Consider the following 25,996-nt stretch of genomic DNA (forward strand, 5'->3'; position numbering starts at 1 on the left):
CATGTGAGGGAATTAACATCACCTGTAGGCTTTCTAAAAATGCAGATACCGAGTCCCATTCCTATTTATTCAGAATTTTGGCAGGTGAAGCTCAAGCAAGTGAATTTTCCACAAGCTCTCCAAGAGACCTTAAGGAGCATTCCTGTTAAAAAGCACGGACCTAGAAGGTAATCAACTGCCTAGAAGAGAGCTGATGCAAAATACAGCTATTACTAAATGGCCCTTAGACGGGGTGTGGGACAGTGCTCCGCCACTCAGGAGAGCAAGAACTGCAAGATCTAGGGAGATTCGGATCAACGTTGAGACAGTCACATACACACCACCACATACCCTTAAAGGAAGCGCGTTAAGGTGAAGCTGACAGCTGGAAACATCCAATGATGAAAAATGAAAACATTTAAAACCTTTGTTCGAAATAACGTCTCACCCTCAGGCTCTTATTCTCAGTCTTACCCCTAAACTTTGTTACATTTCTCTAGAGGCTTAGCAATACCAAAGTGGAATTCAGGGTGCTGCCAGAAATAGGGAGAGCGAGGAAATTGCGGGGGCAGCCCCTGGAAAGAGAGAAAAAGATAACGGGGCGAAGGTGGAAGGGGCGGGGACGCCTCTGAGTGCCCATACGCCCCAGAACCTGGGACGCTGCGTACCCAGGACGCCAGAGCCGTTCTTCTGGCCTTGCCTGCACTCACCATAGTCTCAGGACCACGGCACGAGGAAACAGGTACCGTAGAGACAGGAAGACACCAACACCACCACCACTAACGCCCGGTTGTCTGGCAACAGAGCCCCGCCTACTGCCAGACCCCGCGTGGACCTTCCCCCTGCCCCGCCCCTTCGTTCCTAGAGGCTGGGAGTCATTGCAGCTCCGCCCACCCAGTCAACAGGCCCGCCCCTTCACGGCGTCGCCCGGGGCGACGGAACACCGCCTACCTCTTTCCTGTATCGTCACTTCCGTTTTGTTGACAGATGACCCGGAAGTTCAAGGCAATATGCAGATGGGGTCCAAATGTTCTGTGTTTATTTTTAAGTAGGCATCTATCTACTTTTCACTTGCTGAAGCCTTATACCTTGTATTCTGTGTTACTTGAATTTAAATGCACCACAGAGTATGTTTACCTTTTTCTTTTAGAAAAATATTCCGGAAACGAAACCCTGAGTAATCGGAAATGATTAGTAGTGAGCGAGAAGCTTCGCGTCACGAAGGCCTGGGCGGGTCGGCTTGCGAATGGAAGAGGAGCGTGCGGGGAAGTTAACCCAGTGACGCCGAGCCGAAGGACCTGTAAAGTGAAGCCCCCCGGCATAGGGAGAGTAAGAATCTTAGAGGTAAGTCCAAGAACGGCTTGTGTAACTAAGAAGGGATGTTGGAAAGTCACGGAAGTCTGGGTTGGAGTTTGGTGTTCGCTCGATTTGGATTTAGGGAAGGGTTGCCTGTTGTTTCGCATTTGTTCAGACAGGGACGGAACTTCAGATTCGACTTCCCGGGACGGCAGAGGTGGACAGGCTTGTCGCTTTCGCACCTGTTACCCAGCACCCCACCTCCACCCCTTCACTTGGGGTTGCCCGCAGACGCTCGCCGTGCTCGTACATTTCACCGTGCATCTTCCGAGCGCAGTTTCAGGGCTCATTGCTCTTTCCAAGGGTCTTCAGAGACCTGTTTCCAGAACATAGAAGGAGGGTTTGTGACTGTTGAGGAAGGTAGTCGTGGAAGACCCTGCGCCGAATTATGTCGAGTACTCAGAGTGATCATTTTTGCGGTGAAACCAGTTGTCATCTGATGTACAGTTGATCATAGTAATATCATTGCATTAGTGTCCCCTTCCTTCTCGTGTTCTCCAGTGAAGCTGTAAGGCCATGCATATCTTTCTGAAAACATATTCTGTGCCATTTTAATTTTATTACCGAGAAAGTGCAAATTGTTATCGTGAATATTTTTGTCGCTTGTTAAACAGATGAACAGAAGCTCCTCTCTGATATATACAGTGAACAAATTAGTGTCAATAATGTCTCCTGAGAAAGTCATTACTACAATTAATTTGAAATTCCTGTTGTCATATCATTAATACAAAAACCCCTCCGGTAACTTCAGTGCTGTTTCTGACTAAAATTCAGACACACTTCTGGTCTTTTAGAGTCTACTGGTGAGGACAGTGAAGCAGAAATTTGAAAGTAAATCACTCCTAATTTTTTTGAGAAATGTGGTAGCTGTAACAATATCACCTGTGAAAAAGGGATGTGAGCAACACTCCCTTTGTAAATGCATCTGTACAAAATGCAGAAGCAAAGAGAATAGAATATTTAAGTTACAGGGAGTTAATGAATGTGTTTATGTGGTTTTAATTCTTTCACTTTATACATTTTTAGGTTTTTCAGTAGAAATCTTGGGGCGTGTTTTCATTGGTTAAAAAATGACTACTCTTGAAAGTTTAGAAACCAAAGGTAAGTGTTCTTCTTTTGATGATAATTGTGTTTGAAACATGAAATTTATGACAATAGGATGAGGGAATGTTTGAACCAGATAACTAAATCTCACAGAGCCCTTGGGAATTATTTGTGTTTCAGATCTCTTCATGTTTGTTTTGTAATGCAGTGTGTACATTTTAGTAGTTAAGATATACAATTAAGGGGCCGGCCCTGTGGCCAAGTGGTTAAGTTCCCACACTCCACTTCGGCGGCCCAGGGTTTCACCAGTTTGGATCCTGGGCGCGGACATGGCTCTGCTCATCATGCCATGTTGAGGTGGGTCCCATATAGCACAACCAGAGGCACTCACAACTAGAATATACAACTGTGTACTAGGGGGCTTTGGGGAGAAGAAGAAGAAGAAAAAAAGAAAATTAGCAACAGATGTCAGCTCAAGCACCAATCTTAAAAGAAAAAAAGATATATAATTAAATATTAACATCATTCGGTAGTATTTACTAGATGACTACTGTTAAACTTCTAGTGTAAAAGCAAAGTTTTACAGCTATGGACTCTATCCACCAGAAGATTAAGATTTAAATAAACAAGACTATGCATTCTTAAAGATTGAAGTAGGTAGACAAACAACTAGCAGGTATAAAGGACCTCTTTCTTGTTGCAGTGGTTTGCGAGGACTGCTGTAACAAAGTACCGCAAACTATGGGGCTTAAACAGCAGACACTTATTGTCTCACAGTTCTGGGGCTAGAAAGCCAAGATCAAGGTGTTGGCAGGACCAGCTCCCCCTGAAGGCACTAGGGCAGGATCTGTTCCACCCCTCTCTCCTAGTTTCTGGTGGTTTGCTGGCAGCTTTTGGTATTCCTTGGCTTGTAGATGCATCATCCCAATCTCTGCCTTTCTGTTCACATGGCGTTCTCCCTGTGTGTGGGTCTCTGTGTCCAAATGTCCCCTTTTTATAAGGACATCAGTCATATTGGATTAGGGGCCCGCCCTACTCCAGTATTATCTCCTCTTAACTAATTACATCTATAACGACCCTATTTCCAAATAAAGTTACCTTCTGAGGTATAGAGGATTAGGACTTCAACATATGAATATTTGGGGGGGACACAATTCAACTGACAGCACTTGCTAACTTCAGTAGTTACTTTTTAGTGTTCCTTGCTTGTCTTCTCTATAACATTTTATACTGGTGATCATTCCACCTTTTGAAATACCTTGTTTCCTTGACTTCTAAGACATCACTCTTATTTTCAGCCTACTGTGTAACCCTTCACTGTCCAATACAGTAGCCACATGTGGCTCTTTTATTTTTTATTTATTTTTTTTAAGTCAAACCAACACTTTTATTGAAAGAGAAGAGCAAAGCCCCCCACCCCCCCAGTCCTGGCAGCATAGGCCTCAGGCTTGGCATCTGGGTGTCCTGTAGCCCGAGAGCTCACATGTGGCTCTTTTAAATTAATTTTTTTAAAAATTAAAAATTGAGTTCCTCAGTCACACTAGCCACATTTCAAGTGCTCAATAGCCACATGTGGCTGGTGTCTATTGTACTAGAAAGTGCAGATATGGAACATTTCCATCATCGCAGAAAGTTCTGTTGGACACCACTGCTCTAGCTGTATTTTCTGTTTCTTTTCATCCCCCTCTTCTGGTTTATCTTTTAAATATTAATGTTTTTCAGCTCTCTTACTCTTCTACTCTCAGGGCTTCAGCACTTATCTGTAAGAATGATTTCTTATAGATAATCTATCTATAGTTCAGGTCTCTTCCCTTGTGATTCAGACCTTAGAGCCTACTGCCTACTGACTTTATCCACTCAGACATTGGTAATAGTCTTAGCATGTCCCAAAGTGAACTCCTCCTAATTCAGGTTATTCTTGGGTGGAGTGAGTTCTGGAGGTCGGGGCTGTCAGTGAGAGATGGGAAACTATTTTCTAGAAGCCAACTTTGCAGCAAGCAGAATGCAGCAGACTCATTAAAGGGGGTTTAAATATGTTTAGGAAGCAAGGAAGAGAAGATTATGCCAATAAATATTTAATTGAATTTAATTCAGCTATGTGCAACAGCATTTCGAGTTACCAGAAGGCTTTTGTGGTATTAGAATAAGCAAACCAGAGTTTGTAATGAAAGTAATAAACTGGGGATTAATGGGAAATCGGAAAATTAAATGGTAACTAATGTGAAAAGGTGCACTTATCATGGTTGACATTTGTCAGTTGCCTGCACTTCCTGTAACTGCCTCAGAAGAGAAGCAAGATTGGTTTATAGCGACAGAACTTCCTCTCAGTGGATGTCTGAGCAATAGTATCATCATGAGGGGGATGTGTCCTTGCTATTTTTGAAAGGGAAACATGCGATAAATAGGAACAATTAGAAAATTAGAATTTGAATCCAAAACTCTTCTTGGTTGCAAGACTAAAATTAAAATTAAAGGTGTTAAAGTCAGTTTAGTGAAAGTAGACCAAATAGGAAAGTCTGAGACAGTTGAATATTTATAATTCCGTAAAATAGTCTAACTTTAACATGCTTTCTATAGAATAATAGGTATTAGGTGAAAAAGGTTTCCATGGGCAGATAAATTTGGGAAATGCTGGATAAAAGGAGAGATGATACTACAGGACCTCTCAGAGCCTCTAATACTCTAATGTACACTGTGAAGCTCCAAAGAGATATAGTATGCAGCATTATCCACAGTTCTTTGATCAGGGAGCTCTATTCATGAAGCCTGTGACAAAAAGAATGTTTGGATTCCATGTCAATAAATGTGGGCCTAACTCCCTACATTTCACCAGTCCTTGGGGAAGGCAATAAGAATCCCTGGGGAAGGCCATAAACCTTAGATACATTTTAATTCGTTGATAAGCGATCACGGTGTGGAAGTGACATTGATGAATAATTGAAGAATTGTTTTGTTGAGTCCCTTCAAAGAGTGGAGAAGAACAGGGGTTGACGTTTGCTTTACTTAAATATTACTCATAATTATGGAGCTGGTACCTTAGATCATTGTCTTCCCACTTGAGAGAAGGTAATTACTTATGAATGTGTCCTGGATTGTGCCTCGTTCATATGTAATAAAGGTTCCTATGTGTGTCACAAGGAAAATAGAATTATGAAGGGCAAGTTGCTGGGTGAAAACATGTAAATCCTGGACTCCTGCTGCCTGTCTGGGCCCATTAGTTAGAGGCATAGTTGTTACAGGGAGGGAGCTGCCATGGGATACGTAGTACAGCGTTGTTACTCATAAATGCTTGAGTAAGTAGAACAATTTAAATAAAGTTAAGAGTAAACTGAGGTTCACCAAGTTGACTGAATTTCTTGATTCGAATTTTATGACATATTTTGTTTGAAAAGAGATTTCCATTAAATACTCAGTGTTTCTTTGGCTTTTAATTTTAGCATTAACCACTTTGTGATTTGTTCTCAAATCTCCAGTACCTAAAATTCCAACTCAAAAATGTTATGACTTACCTAGAAATCCTATTTAACCATGACAGAGTGTCGTCCCTGCTTCTTATTTCTTCAGCTTCAGTGGGGCTGAATGGTATAGCTCTAGTTTGTCTTTTTGTTGTCTTTTTTTTTTTATTATTAATCTGTAGTTAATTCATGATTCTACATTACTTCTTAAATGCCAGAATGTCTTAGTGACAAAATTAAATTTGCATTAGAGTTAGACAAACTTAAAACCAGATCTTCAGAACATGGGAACAGGTCTTTATTTTCCGAACAGTTCAGTAAAATTCTCCTCCTTAGCGCTACCGTGCTACAGCATCAACTAAGATACCCAACCCTTTATTTCACTTTTTGAAGTATTCCTTTGTTCATCTTTTTGAAAGTAGAGTCAGTCCTAAGACCCAAAGGATGTTTTAGTTAACATTTACTATAGAAATGACAAAATATTTTATTCTAATGTAAAATGTTTTGTAAAATAGACCACATTAGTTATACCCCAGATGTCTTTCCACCTCCTGTCTAACTAACATAACTCAGGATTGCCAGTACATTGCTACATATGTAAGAAAAATTCCAGAAAAAATCTGTTAAATGCAAAAACAGTTCCAAAGTCTAGTGATAGAACTTTGTAAGACTTTAGCATAAGACAGTAAAAGAATTATATTTTGTGACATTAATTAAGCTTTCTTTCTCTGTTTAGTCAGGATCCAAAGTTTATTAGGGATTTTTTAAAGATTAATAATAATATAAGTAATAGGAGCTAACATTTAATGAGTGCTTACTGTGCCAAACACCATTCTAAACACTTTACATATATTTCTTATTTAAGTATTGCACTAAATCATAGGTATTAAGCATGCAGAAAAAAACTAAGGACATAAGGAATTGATCTACTGACACATTGAGAGAGTCATTTTGCGAGGCAGTTTGACAATACAGGTCCTCACCTAGCATATTAGTTCTACTTCCAGGAATTTATTCAGAAGAAATAATTCAGAAGTGGAGAAAAATCCCTAGGCATAAAAGTGTTCACTAAAGTGTTATTAAAGTGAAAAATTGGAAAGAGTCTAAACATCCAAGAATAGAATAAGTAATACTATATTAACTTGAAGGAATAATGTAGCCATAAATGAAAAATATGAAGACTGTAGCAAAGTGGAAAAATATATTAAGCTTATAAAATTAATTATAATTACAAGTATATAAAAATATTGAAGAAATTTTAAATAATGAAAAGTTATTTTAGAGTGATGAGAATATAGGTAATTTTTTCTTCTAATAGCTTTTAATAATGTAATGTTTTTTAAAATAGTAATATAAAGCAGAAGAGATGTGACTGTCTGTGAAGAGAATCTGTTCTCTGTCTATATTAAGAAACTTTGAAAGAAGAAAAACCAACCTTATTAAAAAGTAGAAACCTAATAAATAAACCTAAGGGAGTATTCTTGTTAGGTATTTCCCTTGCTGTAAAACACCCTAACAGGTGATTTTTTTCAGTTATTTCTTAACACTACCCTGAGCAGGCTAACCAGTTCCTGTGGTTCTTTGGCTGGAGAATTCCATTTCGAGGGCCAGGATCCAGGAACCAAGATAACAGCAATCTTTACTTGAATTTGGAATGTTTAGAAATTATGTAATCCCTCTTTTAATATGTCTTTGTACTTTAGAAACTCTTAAGAAAGGTTTAGTTTTAATAAGACCTTATTATTGCTCTTACCAAATTGATTAAGTTCTCCTAACTGCATGGTTACAGGAAAACATGATTAATATTTAATTAATTAACATTGATTAATATTTAATTAACATTAATTAATATTTAATTGATCAGGGCATGGTACTTAATATCTAATAATTGAGACTAAGGACGTAGTTTGCTTTTCTTTTAAAAACTAGGCATTCTGTTTCCTGTCTGTGCGTGAGAAGATATATATATAGTATATAATAACATAATCATATATACATGTGAATATATACATATATATATGATTTGGCTAGATAGTTATGAGTTTACTAAAGGGCTGGTCAGTAGTCCATGATTATTCTTAATTAACGTTTCTGTAGAAATAAAATTTCTATAGAAATATTTTTGTACCATTTATTGCACACCAATTATATATTACGCTGTAATACATGTTATCTTTTTACATGTATGTCCTGTCTCCTAAATTAGCTAGTAAGTTTCTTGAGTATAGATGTCCCCACTATTTCACACAATGTCTAGCCAATATTAGGCACCCAGCAAGATACTTGCTGCCTGTGACCAAAGTTTATCATAACCATTGTTACATGTGCTTGTCCTTTCCCCCTCCCCTTGTTATCATTCATTTAGTGTCCATCAGATAGAGAGTACCAGGCGCAAGGCACTTTGCTAAGAATATAGTGGTTAACAAGAGACACATAGTCCCTTCCCTCTTGGAACCTATATCCTAGTGGAAAGCACAGACATTATATAACTAATTACACTGAACAAAATGTCTATTTACCATTTTGCTAAATGGTAAAAAGAGAAATGCAGGGTCTTTGCTATAGGAGCATATAAACAAGGTACTCAGCCTAATCAGGGAAGGTTAGAGAAAGGCTTCCCTTCAGAAAGGTTGAACTGAGATTTGAAGGATGAATAGGAATTAACTGCAGAGGAGAGTGAGTTAGGAAGAATATTCTAAACAGAGAAGTGTCTGCAGAGGAAGGAAGGCTTTTGCTGCTCTTGAGACTGAAAGAAAACAAATAAGGCTGGAATATAGGGTCTGAGGGAGTGAACTGCAGAAGTTGGGACCTCGGATATAGGCAGGAGGCCAGATCACGGAGGGCCGCGTAGGCCATGCTAAGATCTTGGTCCTTATTCTGCAAGTGATGGGAAGCCATTCAAGGGTTTGATGCAGATTAGATCTGCATTTTCTTAAAGCTCACTGTAACTGTTATATAAATTCTATGGGCTTTTGTGGCCTGACAAGTAGGGTTGTTAGCAGAGGCAATAAGTTCAGGTTAAGGAGGCAGAAGTTGTGGTTTGTGGAAGGCCTCTCTGACCAATTAACAGTCAGATTTGGATTCAAATCCAATTTTGACACTGATGATTTGGACAAGCTATTTAACCTTTCGAAGCCTCTGTTATCCATCTATGAAAGGGGTACTGGTGTGCTTGCCTCATGAGACAGTTATAGAAATTCCATGATATAATGCATCTGAAGGTCTTAGAAGAGTCCTTGCCACATAGTAAACTGAGTAAAAGTTAATTATTACTACTATTCATAGGCCTTGGCTTCCTTTTCCTCAAATGTATGCTAGACTTGTAAAATGAGAGGGAATCCAGCATGTAGCTCAAAGGGATGTTACCGAGTGTACTAACTCAGGCGCTCCATGCAGGTTCGGTACTGTCCTCAGCTGCCTCCTCAGGGCTCGCAGCATTTCCCGTTCTCGCATGTCCTCCATTCTTTGTAAGCTTTAAACCACTTATTTTCTTGAGTCTGAGAAGTTAGCCCTTTCTTGGAGGCAGGTGACTCAGTGAAACTCTTCTTATACTCTTAATTTGAGGTAAGGTAAAATGGGGGAGAAGAAACATTTTTGTGATTTGGCTGGAGCAGTGGTAGTGTAGTGGTGAGCACAGCTGTCTTCCAAAAGTTATCTGAACTAATGATGGCTAGTCAGGTTTGGCTTATGTGAGGGAAGATCATTTATTTCAGTTGAGCAAATTAGTTTGGTACACGTGTGCAGCAATCCATTAAGTGTTATGGAGAAAAGGGATGGAGTTACCATTTACTGAACGCCGCTAATTGTGTACGAGACACTTTATACACTGAGGCGGCAGGAGTATATAGAGTGGTTAAGGCCCCTGTCTGTGGCCAGGCTACCTAGAATTGAATTCTGCCTCTTCTACTTACTAGCTGTGTGGTGTGACCATGGGCAAGTTCCTGAACCTCTTCATGGCTCATTTCCCTCATCTATAAAATAGAGCCTATCATATCTACCTCACGGGGTTATTGTAAGGATTAAATGAGTTATATGTAAAGCATTTAGAATAGTGTTTGGCACATAGTAAGTCTTTTATAAGTATTGGTTGTTGCTCAATATTTTCTCATTTAATAGTCAAAATAACCCTAGATGTAGATATTACTAAATTCATTTCATGGAGATAAAAACTGAAGCTGAGATAATTGTAGGATTTTGTCCAGAATTGTGCAGGTAGTAGTGGTGGAAACGGGGTTCAAAACCAGACCTGACTGACCCCAAAGTTCATATCATTTCTATAACTCCATGCTCCTTCCGCTTGTTTAGGGTATAATGCCTGACCTAATGTGCTTATCAGACATTGGGAAATTGAGATTAGCATATACAAAACCCATAAAATGATCATTATGGTTCATGATTAAGTTCCAAACTGAATGTTTGAGACAGTAAGTGCCATGGGCATTCAGAGAGTGGGCTGGAATAACTGGGAAGATTTAATGCAAAGAGTGGAGTTTAAGCTGACTTCTTAGGGATAACTTAGAATCACAGTAAGCAGTGAAAGCAGCCATTTACGAGAATAAGGAGCAGCAGGAACAAAGGCCTGATTGGAGGCCTGGGAGAGAGAGTATCGAACAGTCCGGTTAGACAGCTTGTGCAAAGCATTCTTTGCCAAAAGTTCACAATAACAGATGAATCTGTTTTGAGGTAGATGGTTTCAAATATGCATATATATAGCTATTTATTTTTTTATTGTTTATTATGATAACAGTGGTTTATAACATTATATGAATTTCAGGTGTACATCACTATATTTTGACTTCTGTAGCTGATACTTTTTATATCTAACATTATTGAGTGCCTGCATCGTGCCAGGCGCTTGATCTTACTGTGCTCTTTCTTATCACAGCTCTGTTGCATAGTTGTTACTGTCTCCATTTCGCAGATTTGGAAACTGAGATTCATGGAGGGTTAAATTATTTACCTAGGGTCATACTAGGAAGTAGAAGTCAGAGCCAAATACCTTGATTCCAGATCTCTTGCATTTTCTACCAAGAGAGAAACCATTTACTTGAGGAACGTTTGAACCTGTAAGACTTTGTCTTTTTTTGACACATAATTATTTTGAAAATTGCTTTTTACTCTGAATTTTTTTCTCTTCTTTTTAGTGCCAGTAATTCTGAATGTTGGGTAAAACATGACATAGCATGTTCCTAGGATTTCCCTTCAGTAAGTACTTTATCTTTGGTTTTCCCCTTTTTAGTCACCCTCACTTCAACCCCAATCCGAGGAGCAGGAGATGGAATGGAAACTGAGGAGCCACCTAAATCTGTTGAAGTTACCTCTGGAGTCCAACCCATAAGGCATCACATCCTTCAGAGTCCACGAAAGAAAGCAGTGACATCAGAGAGCCCAGGAGTTCTCCAACTAGGAAAGATTCTCACTGAAAAAGCAGTGGAAGTCGAAGCTGTAAGAATATTAGTTCCCAAGGCTGCTATAACCCATGATACGCCCAGCAAAAATGCAAAGGTTAAGTCTCTGGGACATCATAAAGGAGAATTCCTTGGTCAGTCAGAGGGAGTTGTCGAACCTAGGAAGGAACTATCAGAGGTAAAGAATACACTGGAAAAGCTCAAGAACTCTGAAAGGAGGTTACTACAGGACAAAGAAGGTCTTTCAAACCAGCTCCGAGTACAGACAGAGGTAAGAACAGCCTTCAGTGTTTTAGGGAGTACTGCTCCTTACATCTGGACCTTCTAAGCCTGCATGTTAGAAAATTAGAACTTGGGGCCAGCCTGGTGGCGCAGCTGTTAAGTGTGCACATTCTGCTTTGGCGGCCCGGGGTTCGCTGGCTCGGATCCCAAGTGCAGACATGGCACTGCTTGGCAAGCCATGCTGTGGCAGGTGTCTCACATATAAAGTAGAGGAAGATGGGTATGGATGTTAGCTCAGGGCCAGTCTTCCTCAGCAAAAAGAGGAGGATTGGCAGCAAATGTTAGCTCAGGGCTAATCTTCCTCAAAAAAAAAAAATTATAATTCCTCTTGTGAAAATAGTTGTCATTCATTATAGCTTGTCATTTTTCTAAAATGCTTCCACTTAAATTTCACACTCTCCCTCAGGGCCTTTAGTAGAACTAGTTGATTTTGGGAGCTTATACTGTAGACCAGGTTGAACACGGAAGTGTGAGGTGTTTTGGACAAGACCACCTATAAGTTGTAAAGGAGGTGACAGTCTATAAACTCCCAGACCAAGGACTGAGCAAGTCAGGCTTTGAAACTGACTCGTTAGCGATACTTGTTTTAAGGATCCATAAATTCCAAGTAGTTTTGCATATGTGTACATAGTACTTGGAATAAGGAGAATGGTGGTATAAATATTGGTATCTTCACTGTAAATGGAAAACAATGCGCAGTGCTTGACTGTGTTTCTTTCCTCTTTCCACCTTAGTCACCATTGCCTTACACTCCACTTTGTTTCTCTGTTAGAGTCTACATCTTTTTGCTACATGTTAGTCTTTGTAAGTGACACCATGGTTAGTGGTTCATATCCAAATATATTTTTAAAGAACTAATTTCTAATCATAAAAGTAGTACCATATTTGTAAACATTTTAGGAAATATAGAAAAACAGTGAAAATAGTACCACCTATAATCATACCATCCAAATGTAACTACAAAATTATACATATTGAGTTCATTTTTGTCTTATAACTCACTTTTTTAAGTTATTAATGTTTTCCCATGTCATGAAATATTCTTCTACAATAGCATTACTAATAGTAACAGCATTCTTCAATGGCTGCACCATATACCAATACCTATTACTGGACATTTGTTTTAATTTTTTGTGTTTTCCATAACAAGGTAAAGAACATGCTTATAGATAGCCTGAATTGCTTCCTTTGCTTAAATTCTCTTTTTTCCCCCATCTTCTTCTTCTCCCCAAAACCCCCCAGTACATAGTCGTATATTCTAGTTGTGAGTGCCTCTGGTTGTGCTTGTGGGATGCCACCACAGCATGGCCTGATGAGCAGTGCCATGTCCATGCCCAGGATCCGAAACGGCGAAACCCTGGGCCACCGAAGCGGAGCTCGCAAACTTAACTACTCCGCCATGGGTCCAGCCCCCTATTTGCTTAAATTCTTAAAAGTAAAAATCCTAGGGCACAAGGAAGTTAATTTTTAAATGTTGAATAAGATAAAAACAAAAACCCACATAAAATATTCTCTGTCAATTTATTGGCTTAGTTTTCTAATTTTTTGCCTTTAAGTGTTGACTGGAAGCAGTTTGGAATTTTTATGATACTGATTTGTATTCTTATTATAAAAGGCTCAATTTATAACCACATGAGCTATAGTTATAGATATATAAAGATAGAGATGTATATGGTTTGTATATATTATGAAACTTAAATACTTATCATTTTTTGATATACACTTAAGTAATAGAGGTCCAAATTACACAGAAACACAGTTTCCCTTTCATTCATTTTGTTACATTAGAGTCAGTGACGTTGCTTAGAGCTTGTTGTGTTGGTCATGTGTTCTTCTAGGTCAATCGTGAGTTAAAGAAGCTGCTGGTAGCTTCTGTTGGGGATGATCTTCAGTATCACTTTGAACGTCTAGCCCGTGAGAAAAATCAGCTTATTTTAGAAAATGAAGCCCTAGGTCGAAACACAGCTCAACTTTCCGAACAGTTAGAACGTATGTCAATACAGTGTGATGTATGGCGAAGTAAATTCCTCGCAAGCAGGTATTTTCTATCTTAAAGAGTATTTCATTTTCTAGTTTTTGCTCTATCATATTTTTGACCCATAACACAAGAAAGTAGATTGTATTGTGAAAATTTCTGACTCAGTTTGTCAAAGTATTTCATATATTATTTAAGATGTGGGCTCTCCCTCCTCTGGATGGCCATATAGTCTCCCTAAATGGAGAAGTGATATCATAGGGATCCTCCCTCATCCCAGGATCCTAGGGCACTACTCTATAGTAGAAATCACTCCTACTACAATGTTTAAGACCAAAATAAAATTGTAAATTCAGAAATCTAATAAATATTAAAATCACAAAAACAAACTAAATTATTTTTCCCCACTTTCTCTCTGGAGAACTCAGATTTCATTGCCACTCCGTTAACATAATATTATTTGTCCCTCATGTTCTATCATCATAGCTCTTTTAACTATGTAATAGAGCTTCCCAACCTTTTCCTCTCCATGCGCCCATAGAAAATGATAATATTTGCATGGCCTACTGGGTGAGGCTACTCTCCAACAAGGTGAAAACCCCAGGGCCCTAGTCCAGGCCATGGACACACTTATAGTTGGTAAATTCTGCTATATATTATGATTCTTGTCTGTTTTCCTCTTCTCCTTCTGACTTTGAGTTACTGGAGAACAGAGTCTAGGTGTTAGCCATCTCTGTATGTTCACTGCTTAGTGAGGTGCTTCTCACATGATATGTTTAATAACTGTTGGTTTAAATTCAGTCACCTAGAGGTTGCTCACAAAACACCAAAGGTTTCCAGGCTGTAGCTTAAGAACCACTGATTGTGATGGATGAATTTTTAGGAAAGTGATTCTTCACATCTTATTATCTATGATACTTTCTGATAATTGATGACTTTCTTAAAATCCTTAATTTGTTTTCTAATTATGCTACTGTAAGATGCTATTTGGAGAAATGAACTTAATGTTCATTGACGTAGAATGAAAGTTAATTCTCACTGAACAGCTTAAGAGGCAAATCGTGCATATATTATACAGATTATTGCAATATGTAACTTTTTAAAATATCCTCATCAACGCTGATTGTAACATTCTAAGGGGAATAAAAATTATACTCAACTTTATTGGTATTTTAGTTGATTTACTTTTTTGGTGTCAAAATTATTTTAAGGAATTCAGTGGTTGCTATGGTCTGAAACTTTAGTTTTAAGATTTTCAGCTAAATAGACATATTTAAAATTTTGCTTCAGTTTGATCAATAAGGAACTGGTTAGATAAACTTTGGTACATCCAATCAGAAGAAAACATGAAGCTGTTTTTTTAAAAAAAAGGGAATGAGATAGCTCTATATGTGCTAATGTGAAAAATCACCAAGATAAATTATTAGGTGAAAACAGCAGAGTATAGAAAATTTGTATTCAATAATCCCTTTCCTTAAATAAAATGAATATATTTATTTTTAACACATACTTTTATATTGAATATACATCAATTATTTTAATCTGGAAAAATGTATAAGAACTTTACTGATTACGTATAAAAGAAGGACGGGGATGCTGGACAGAAGGAAAGACTTAGTTTTCCTTTTATTTAAGTCTTTCTATATTAATATTTTTCTAAAGGCAAAGAGGTAACTGAATGGTAGAAAAATAACTCGTTTTTTCCTCTAAAGTTTTCTGTATTTAAAAACATTTATTTTTTTTCAAAATACGATCAAGATTGAAATACATTCCAAAAGTCACTTATAGAAAAGTTAAATAACTGTTTCCTTTGTCATTTTGTAAATGAATGTTTTAATTGAATCTCTTTAATGAATTCTAAGCTCATAAATATTTTAAATGCTTTTTAGTGAAGATTTAAAAACTGAGAAGTTATGTCAAATCTTCATAAGCTTTTGACAATAACGGACACAAAAGTAGTTTATTAACTTTTATACAGTGTGCTCTTGTCAGAGAATTTATATGTAAGGTTTTAATCTTTTCCAGGGTCATGGCAGATGAGTTAACAAACTCCAGAGCAGTTTTGCAGCGTCAAAACCGTGATGCACAGAGCGCTATACAAGATCTCCTGAGTGAACGGGAGCAGTTTCGTCAGGAAATGATAGCTACCCAGAAGTATGGCGCTGGTTTACATTCTGAATTCTTGTACTTTCTCCTGCAATTTTTGTTATTGTGATAGTTTTTTAGTGTTTCTCCATTTACTTACTGAGCATATACTTTGGAGTAGTAGCATTTCAAAATAGATACCCAGGGGAGGGAGAAAGACTAAAAATATGTAAGACTTGCTTCTTTATGTTCTTAATTGGGGTGAGAATCAGTTATATCTATAATAGAAGAGATCTCTGGATTTAAAGCAGTTTTTGGTTATAGTTTTAGCACTTGTGTATAATTTTTGGTAGAAGCCAAAAACTGTGCCTGTCTTTCCTTTGGAAGGAGAACTTTTGGGGGACCATTCTACAGTATTAGATCTTATTTTCATGTCCATATGCTCTAGAGCTATCAAAATTGATGGTCTTCCTTAAAAGTGCTTCGTCCTCTATATAATTGATTTATTACATAGCAAATCAATAAAGGTCACAGAGGAAGTCATAGGGGAAATTAGAAGAATGAAAACACAATATATCAAAATACCAGATTTTGTGGGAGCAACTAAAGCTTAGAGGGAAATTTATAGCTTTAAATGCTTATTTTTAGAAAAGAAGAAAGTCTCATCAGTAATCTAAGATTCCTCCTTAAGAAACACAAAGAGCAAAAGTAAGCAGAAGGAAGAAAATAATGATAAGAGCAGAAATAAATGAAATAGAAAGCCAAATGCTGGTTCTTTGAAAAGATAAATTTAAGAAACCTCTAGGCAGTATAATCAGGAAAAAAACAGATATATATTATCAGCATCAGGACTGAGGAGGAGGGTGTACACTATAGATTCTGTAGACATAAAAGAGAGAACAAGGGGATGTTATGAACAGCCCTGTGCCAGTAAATTCAACAACTTAAATGGAATGGACTAACTCCTCAAAAGACGCAAACTACCAAAGGGTACTCAAGAAGAGATGACTTGAAGAGCCTTAAGCTATTAAAGCAATTGAATTGGTAGCTAAAAACCTTCCAGTAGAGGAAACTCCAGGCCCAGATGGATTCACTGGTGAATACTAGCAAACATCTAAGGAAGAAATAAAACCAAATTTACACAAACTCATCTAGAAAATAGAGGGGAAAGGAATAATTTCCAAGTGAATTTTATGAAGCCAGCATTATCATGACACCAAAACCTGACAGAGACATTATAAGAAAAATACAGACCAATCTGTCACATGAACATGGATGCAAAAGTCCTTAACAGAATTTTAGTAAGTCAAATGCAACAGTTCATAAAAGGCTTATACATCATGGCCAAATAGGTTTCATCCCAGGAATTGTAGGTTGGTTTATCATTCAAAAATCAATTCATATAACTCACCAAAAAAAGAGATACCATATGAATATCTCAATAGGTGCGCAAATCAAATCAGTAGTTCTATACTACTAAATGAGTATACTAGTCTATTTTATCTATACTAAAATATGAGAACTAAAGAAAGTACTGTTGAATGATTTCCAGATAACAACCTAATAAATTAGTGCTTTCTGTAGTCTAACGTATTTTAACAGACTTCCTGATTTATTGAACTCTGAAAGATGATATGATTTCAGAATTATGTTTCTCATTTATTTAATATTCTGGATTTTTATATTTTATCCTCTTATTAACGTTCAGTGTTCATGTGTGTTCTGTGCAGATTATTGGAGGAGCTCTTAGTCTCCTTGCAGTGGGGAAGAGAACAAACTTACTATCCTAGTACGCAGCCACACAGCACAGCAGAACTAGCGTTAACAAATTACAAGTTGGCAAAAGCAGTAAATTCTCATCTTCTAGGAAATGTTGGCACCAATGTTCAAAAAAAGATTCCATCAACAGTTGAATTCTGCAGCACCCCAGCAGAAAAAATGGCTGAAACGGTAAAATATTTCTCTGTCGTGACTTGTGTGGAACTTCCAAGTATGTTTTCTTTCTGAAGGGTGACATGTTCTAATGGAAAGTGCCTGGCATGGGGACTTAGGGCATCTAAACTTTATCTTAAGGAGAAAAATGTAATTGTTTTTAAAGAGGGTCTATTTTTTAACTACTGAATCATTGATAATCCTTTTCTTGAGTTCATTTTGATATGAAAACCACTGTGTCGAATTTTTAATGTAGTAATCATGAATGGATAAAGATTACTTCGGATCTAAGAACTTATTTGTTAATTCCCACACATAGACACAAATGTGACGAACACTACAGAATCAAATCGTGTAGACCTGGTACCTGCAGTCCTAGGTGAATTCAGGGTTCATGCAGATGACCTGTCAGATGCTGTGGTCTCACAGTTCTACTACCACCAAGGTCACCTCCATTGCTCTTCAGTATCTGCCTTCTATGTTCCCATCTTAGGCCTTGTCATTAACCACAACTGTTCCACTTCTGAAATCTTCAACTCAATGCGTCTCTCCATGATCTGTGATCTCAGCTTCTTTTCTTTCCAGCTCTGATTCTTTCATTCTGATTACCCGTTTCTTGATCACATCATCATTTTTATTCCCTTGATCCCTACATGTCTTCTTCATGTCATCAGCTCACTCTCCCGGCTTTTCCTGCCATAGCTTGTCTAGACTCCATTCTTAAGCGCCTTTCTCCCTTATCCTTCTTTTGGGTACCCTGACAAGCCTAGTCCTCTATCAGTTCAACTGCTTGTGACCTTTATTTCTATACCCATCAAACTGTTACCTCACAATCAGCATATGACTTTGGTTCCTAATTCACAGAAGAAAAAGAGGGCAGAGGCAGAAAACTCCCTCAAGGTCCCACTTGATATCTAGCAGCCTACCTGTATGGCAACCAGCCGTACGTACATTTCTCTCACTGGAAAAGGCGTCCCTCCTTCTCCAAAGCACAGCTCCCCTCCAGGCTCAGCAGGCCTCCCCCCAGCAGTTATCCCTTCTCTCTATTGCCTCTTTCTTTTTTGGCTTAAGCATATGCCAAGTGTCGTCCATCTAAAAAAGAATAATCTTCCCTCTAGCCTAAGTTCTCCGTATATGGCCTTATCACCTTCCCTTTACAACCAAGAATCTTGGATAAGTTGCCCATACTGGTTTCTGCATACATGCCATCCATTCCTCAATTTCTGCCATCACTTATCCCAATAGACTTCTAGCTTGATCTCAAAAAGTACTCTTATAAAGGCATGAATGTTTAAATACTTCATTGTCGTGTTTTACTCTATTAAGCACTCCTTCCTTGAAACTCCTTTGACTTTTGTAACATTACTTTTTCTTGGCCCTCTTGCTACCTCTCTGAATTCTGCTTCATACCTTTTTTCCTCCTTTAAATGTCGATGTTCCATAGGAATCTGTTCCCTATGCTTCTCAAACTCCTCTAGTCCCTGAAACACCATACTCTCCGAGCTCTTGCTGCTTCTGTGACCATTCTTTCTCAGTATTTGGGGGAGGAGAGCATCCTCTTCCTGTGCCTATTCTTGAGCCTTTCCTCACATAACAGACTTCTGTATTCTCTAAGGACTATCCAGGCCCAGTGTATGCTTATGACTTGTTCGACTGAGACATTTTTTCTGAGTTCAAGAGACATCCAGGTAGACATCCCCATTTGCTTGTCCCACAGAAAGCTGAAAATAGAACAACCTCTTTTTGCTTTTGCATTTCTGTTCCCCTCTCTCTCCCCAAAAAGAAGAAGAAAAATAACCTGCTTCTTCTCCTGTACTTCCTATCTTAATGAACTATACCTACCAAATAGGGATGTTTTAAGGATTCCATAAAATAATGCATATAAGGGGGCCGGCCCCGTGGCTGAGTGGTTAAGTTCATGTGCCCCTCTTCAGCGGCCCGGGGTTTCGCCAGTTCGGATCCTGGCCACAGACATGGCCCCGCTCGTCGAGCCATGCTGAGGCGGCATCCCACATAGCACAACCAGAGGGACCTACAGCCAGAATATACAACTATGTACTGGGGGGCTTTGGGTACAAGAGGAAGAAGAAATAAAAAGAAGATTGGCAACATATGTTAGCTCAGGTGCCAATCTTTAAAAATAATAATGCATATAAGGCCTATAGCAGATTCCAATATATAGTAATTTCTCAATAAATGGTAGCTATAATTTTTATTTCCTTCATCTCCCTAATGGTTTTACAAATCCTATCAGTTCCTTCTAATTTATCCTCTGTCCCCAGTTCAGACACCTGGCCTGCAGCCTTGACTGTTACAGTAGCCGCCACACCAGTATCCCTGCCTTGCTGCTTACTGCCTTCCAGGCCATGCTCTGCTGCCACAGAGTTCTTCCAACTGCTAATCCAAAAAAGAAGAAAGTCAGTCCAGTCATCTTGGTACTCCTGTTCAAACAGCTACCAGTCTCCTTCATTATTCCTAATCTTTAGTGCATCTTCCCTTCTCAAAGGTTCAGGTGTCCCGTCCCTTCCTTCCCATGCCCGGCACCTCACCCTCCAGCACTGTTAACCACTTTTCATTCCACGGGTATGCCACTGTATCTCATGCCTCTCTACCTACTTACATTCTGCCTACACTGCCCTCCTAGGAACTCTCTGCCTTTAAGAATCAGCCCTCCCTGAATCTCACCGGCAAACTTCGATGTTCCTTCCTCCAGGCTTCCAGGGCATTTTATACATCTATCCATTATAACATATTCAGGTGTTAATTGTTTGACTCTCCATCTCTCTCCCAAACTGGAAGCTCCTTAAGGCCAGGGACTGTGTCTTATGTTTCCTCAAGGTCTGGCATAATCCCTTGCACATAGTAGGTGCTCAACTATTCACTGAATGAATTAGTACCTAAAACTAAACTCATCATCTTTATTCTTTCTCTTCTCTTTTTCTGTTCTCTTTGTTCAAAAATTGTGTCGCTGACTACACAGTTGCTGCCAGTAGCATTTGGTATAATTGACTGCTGCTCCTTTCTTGAAATACTTCCTTCCCTTGGCCTGTGTAACCACTGCTTTTCACAATTCCTTTCCAATTGCAGTGCCTATCTCCTTTATACTATAACCCGTGGTGGTGGGGGGGAGAATATGAATATGATAAACAGGAGCGTTGAGCCAGACTTGTTATCCTTGCCCTTAATTGGAGAATGTTTTTCAACCCAAGAATTCCCCGTTGTGGGTCTCAGTAAAGGAGACAGAATAGGAAAAGTCAGAGCAGAAGAACTGGGAGAGCATGGTGTCCATGAAACCCATGAAACAAGAACATGCTTGTTACATAAAATATCACATATAAATGAGAAAAAGAGAAATGAAAAGCAATTTATTTTACAAGTAAGTGATCAAAAACTTTGAAATAAGATTTCAATAGAAGAATAAAAGCAGAATCCTGATTCCAGGCAGTTGAATGAAGGACTGGAAAAGGAAGGCAGGGGTGCTTTGTGGTTAAGGACAAAAATTGACATCACTTAAGGAATTGATATAACCTTATTTTCTATGTTTTCATGGTTTTTCATCAATATCCATAAGAGAACTTTATTTCATAATTTTTTTAAAAATAGGTAAACTAGGTAATGTAACAACTAGAAATCACTGTTAAATTTAGAACTTTTTGAGAAAAAAGATACATTTTCTAATCAATCAAATTCATCATTCAGATTTTTTTATGGTAGTTACATATTAATTAAGTGAAACTTTATAAGTAATTATACATCAATAAACGGCTTTTACAGTCCCTACTGCATACTTCTGACATTACTTCTTATTTTCCTTAGGTTCTACGCATTTTGGACCCAGTAACCTGTACAGAAGGCTCACCTGATAATCCATTTGCTGAGACTTCAACAACCACCTTACTTGCTACAAAGAAAAATATTGGACGATTTCATCCCTATACTAGATATGAAAATATAACTTTCAATTGCTGTAATCACTGCCAGGGAGAACTTATTGTCCTTTAACATGCCAAGTGTTGAAGGCATGCTACAGCACTTGCTTATTACCCAAGAGTCATTATTATTTGGGAGCTGGGGTTCTTACAGTGCTACAAGTAATATCACTTTCTATTTAAATAATATATATCCCCAAAGATGTTTCATGTACTGGACTCCAGATTACCCTTTCTTAATATTTATCTCAGGGTAAGAAAAGAATGAAACTGTAGATATCTTTAAAATAGAGAAGGCTTTCTAGGCATTACATGATGCTTTTCCTAAAGGACACTAAGAGAAAAAGATTCTGTACCTGTCTTTTAGGCCCTAAGTAATTATTTATCTTGCCATATATTTTATATGAGCAGATTTAATTTTGGCATTATAAAGCAAGGATTGGCAGACTATGGCTCTGGGTCATGTGCAGCCATACCCATTCATTTACTATTGTCTCTGGTTGTTTTGCACTACAACAACAGAGTTGAATAGATGCAGCAGGGCCTGCAAAAGCCTAAAATATTTATGGCCTTCAAGGCCTAAAATATTTACTATCTGGCCTGTTACAAAAAAGCTTTTCTGACCTAGTACTCTAAAGTAATAATAGCTGGGGCAGGGTAGGGGGGTAATTTGGGGGGCCACAAAGGAGGCTTATGGAAATACTATGGGTGAAAGGAATAATCTTTTAAAAATAAATGCTATATGCTAGGAAAATTCAAAATATTTTACAGCCGCATTAACAAGTGTTTCAGCAAAACATCTTCTCATGTTGGTTTTATGCAGGGGATTCCATATTTTGAATGGATGTAACTTGACATATATAAAAGAAACAGATTCTAATTATTGAGCTCATTTTGGCAAATGCAACAGAACAGGAATATCCAGTCTATTTATAAAATATGCTGAAAAAAGTAGGATCTTTCTAGAACATTGTGCAAACTCAAAAGTACAATCCATCAATTAATTTATATTATGTAATATATATTGTTTATTTATGATGGACCATCATAAAACACTCTTTTATAGGCCTTTAAAAATGTCCACAAAATATTTATACCTAATTATACTAATTAGTTGCTGAAGTGCCTATCAATAGAGAAATCTTTAAAAGACAAATCTGGTCAAATAACAATATATTTTAATTTCAACTTAACGATTTTTTTTAATCTGGTTCATCTGATTTATATTTATAGTTTCAAGTGGCAATAAATTTCTCTACCTTGTTCATTTTGAATATTGATTTTTTCCCCCGAAAATGATATGCTTCAGTTCACGTCTTCATCTAGCTTATTCTATTCACAGTTGATTCTTCAGCCTTTCCTTTAGGTTTATTTAGTATAAGACTTAGAAGAAAACATAGATGAAAAGGTTCATGACATTGGATTTAGCAATGATTTCTTGGATATGACACCAGAAGTACAGGCAACAACAAGAACAAAAATAGATAAACAACGTCATCAAAATTAAAAACTTCTGTACAGCAAAGGACACTATCAACAGAGTGAAAAGGTAACCCACAGAATGGGAGAACATATTTGCAAATCATATATCTAATAAGAATCTAGTGTCCAGAACAAATAAAGAACCACAAATCAACAACCAAGAAACAAACAACCCAATTTCAAAATGAGCAAAGGACAAGAATAGACATTTCTCCAAAAAGATACAGATGGCCAATAAGCCATCAAAAGATGGCCAATCAAAAGATGCTCAACATCACTAATCATTAGGAAAATGCAAATTGAGATCACCTCATACCTATTAGGATGGCTATTATCAAAAAAGCAAAATAACAAGTGTTGGCAACAATGTAGAGAAATTGGAACACTTGTGCATTGCTGGTGAGAATGTCAAATGGTGCAGCCACTATTGAAGACAGTATGAGAGTTCCTCAAAAAATTAAACATACAATTACCATATGATCCAGCAATTCCACTTGTAGGTAGACACTCAAAAGAATTGAAAGTAAGGACTCAGATAGATATGTGTATACCAATGTTCGCAGCAGCATTATCACAGTAGCCAGAAGGCTGAAGTAACACAGTCATCCTTTGGTGGATGAACAGATAAGCAAAATGTGGTATATACATGCAATGAAATATTCAGTCTTAAAAAGAGTGAAAAACTGATACATGCTGCAGCATAGATGAACCTTTAAAATATTACACTAAATGAAATAAGTCAGAAAGGACAAGTAGTTTATGACTCCACTTATATGAGGTACCGGAAATAATCAACTTCATAGAGACAGGAAGTAGAATAGTGGGTACCAGGAGTTAAAGGAATGCAGAACGGGGAGTTTTTAATAGGTAAAGTGTTTCAGTTTGGGATGATGAAAAATTCTGGAGATGAAAAGTGGTGATGGTTGTACAACAATATGTACTTAATGCTACTGAATTTACATTTAAACAATGGCCAATTTTATCTTACATATATTTTACCACAACTTTAAAAAAAAAATTGTACATACACTCTTGTAACCAGAAACTAGAGGCACACTTCTACAGCAATTGGTTTAAGAGTATCAATAATAATAAAGATAACAGCTAAAAAAAATCTCAAATCAAGAACCTAACATTACACTTTATGGAATAGAAAAAGAAGAGCAAACTAAACCCACAACCTGCAGAAGGAAGGAAATTGAAATCAGAGTGGAGAGAAACAAAATAGAGACTAGAAAAATAGAGGATCAAGGAAACCAAAAGTTGGTTCTTCGAAAAGATTCACAAAATTGACAAACCTGTAGCCAGACTGACTAAGAAAAAAAAAAGTAAATAACTAAAATCAGAAATGAAAGTGAGGACATTATTACCAACCTCATATAAATAATAAAGGAACAGTTGTACACCAACAAATTAACTTAGATGATATGGCTAAATTCCTGGAAATACACAAATTATCAGAACTGACTCAAGAAGAAATAGAATACGTGAACAGGCCTATAACAAATAGAGATTAAGTCCGTAATCAAAAACCTCCCGAGACCAAGAGCAAATCCAAATGTAAGCTATCAGTGTTGGGTAGTGATGTGTCAATGTAGGTTCACTGACTGGATGTTGATAGTGGAGGAGATTCTGAGGAGGTGGGGCAATAGGAGCCATATGGGAACTCTGTACTTTGTGCTCAATTTTGCTGTGAACCTAAAACTGCCCTAAAAAATAAAGTTTATCAAAAAACAAAAACTCCCAACAAAAGTCCAGGTCCAGATAGTTTCTCTGGTGAATTCTACCAAGTATTGAGAGAATTAATACCAATCCTTCTCAATCTCTTCCCAAAAAAAGAAGGGAACAGGGAACACTTCCTAACTCATTCTATGAGGCCAAGATTGCCCTGATAGCAAAGCCACACAAAGACTCCACAAGAAAAAAGTACTACAGACCATTATCTCTTACAAATATAGATGAAAAATTCTCAGCAAAATACTGGCAAATAGAATGCAATAGCACAGTAAAATGGTTACACACCATGACCAAATGGTATTTATCTCAGGAGGGCAAGGGTGGTTCAACCTAAGAAAATGAACAATGGAATAGACCACATTACTAGAACAAAGGAGAAAAACCACGATTGTTTCACTAGATGTAGAAAGAACATTCAATAAGCTCCAGCACCCTCTCATGATAAAAACACTCAGAAAAATAGAAGAATATGAATAAGTAGAATAGAGGAGTAAGAAGAGAACTTCCTCAGCTTCATAAAGGTATTTCTAGAAAACCTAGAGCTAACGTCCTCCTCACTGGTGAAAGACTAAAGGCTTTCCTCCTAAGATAAGAACAAGATGAGGATGCCTACTTTCACCACTACTATTCCACATTATACTGGAAGTTTTAGCCAGAGTAATCAGTCAAGAAAAAGAAAGAAAAGGCATCCAATTTAGAAAGGAAGAAGTAAAACTCTATTTGCAGATGATATTATCCTATATATAGAAAATTCCAAAGAACTCACAAAAAAATCTACTAGTACTAATAAATTCAACAAAGTTGCAGGGTACCATATTAATGCACAAAAATCATTTGTGTTTGTGTTTTGAGTACACAACCCAAAAAGGAAACTAAAAAAAATGTCCATTTGCAATAGAATCCAAAAGAATAATATATTTATGAATAAATTTAACCAAGGAGGTAAAAGACTTGTACATTGAAAACTAAAAATCATACTGCACTAAGTGAAAAGACATTCTATGTTTATGGATTGGAAGATAATATTATTCAGATGGCAATACTACCCAATGCAATCTAGAGATTCACTGCAATCCATAACAAAATTCCAAACCTTTTCATAAAAATGTTATGGAATATTTAAATGTCAAGTTGGTTCTTCTCCTTAAGGATAACTTTAAACAACACAAGACTAGTTACAATGAAATGTTAAATTGCCTGATATTAATGCTCAAAGTACTGTAAGAAGTTGAGACAGGATTGAATAGTTCTGTGTTTTCTAATTTAGGGTCAAATGATTAAGGTACAAATACGCAGTTGATAAGAACCTTGTCTTCTGAAGTTTTAATAGAA

General features: G+C 37.5%; 2 protein-coding genes across 4 annotated transcripts in view; one reads left to right on the forward strand and one right to left on the reverse strand.

Annotated features, from left to right (window-relative positions):
• NME7 (NME/NM23 family member 7) overlaps positions 1 to 931 on the reverse strand; it is a 245,293-nt gene extending 244,362 nt beyond the window's left edge. The window contains exon 1 of one of the 2 annotated variants that reach the window (XM_070266293.1): positions 690 to 931. In XM_070266293.1, the coding sequence (XP_070122394.1) occupies positions 690 to 692 (3 nt within the window). In that variant the 5' untranslated portion in view covers positions 693 to 931. The remainder of the gene's footprint in view (positions 1 to 689) is intronic. The other variant, NM_001301143.1, reaches the window with a different exon arrangement.
• BLZF1 (basic leucine zipper nuclear factor 1) lies at positions 846 to 22,712 on the forward strand. Of its 2 annotated transcripts, XM_005609636.4 has the most exons (8): positions 846 to 1,027; positions 1,130 to 1,323; positions 2,362 to 2,436; positions 11,074 to 11,513; positions 13,363 to 13,562; positions 15,525 to 15,653; positions 17,315 to 17,534; positions 21,333 to 22,712. In XM_005609636.4, exons 3-8 carry the CDS (start codon positions 2,406 to 2,408, stop codon positions 21,516 to 21,518), a joined length of 1,206 nt encoding a protein of 401 aa, XP_005609693.1. In that variant the 5' UTR covers positions 846 to 1,027; positions 1,130 to 1,323; positions 2,362 to 2,405; the 3' UTR covers positions 21,519 to 22,712. The 2 variants fall into 2 exon arrangements, with proteins under 2 accessions (XP_005609693.1, XP_023496278.1); XM_023640510.2 differs by lacking the exons at positions 846 to 1,027; positions 1,130 to 1,323; positions 2,362 to 2,436 and adding an exon at positions 5,517 to 5,672.
• Positions 22,713 to 25,996: the final 3,284 nt, after the last annotated feature.

This window comes from Equus caballus, chromosome 5, assembly GCF_041296265.1.
Source record: "Equus caballus isolate H_3958 breed thoroughbred chromosome 5, TB-T2T, whole genome shotgun sequence".
In the NCBI taxonomy this organism is placed as follows: domain Eukaryota; kingdom Metazoa; phylum Chordata; class Mammalia; order Perissodactyla; family Equidae; genus Equus; species Equus caballus.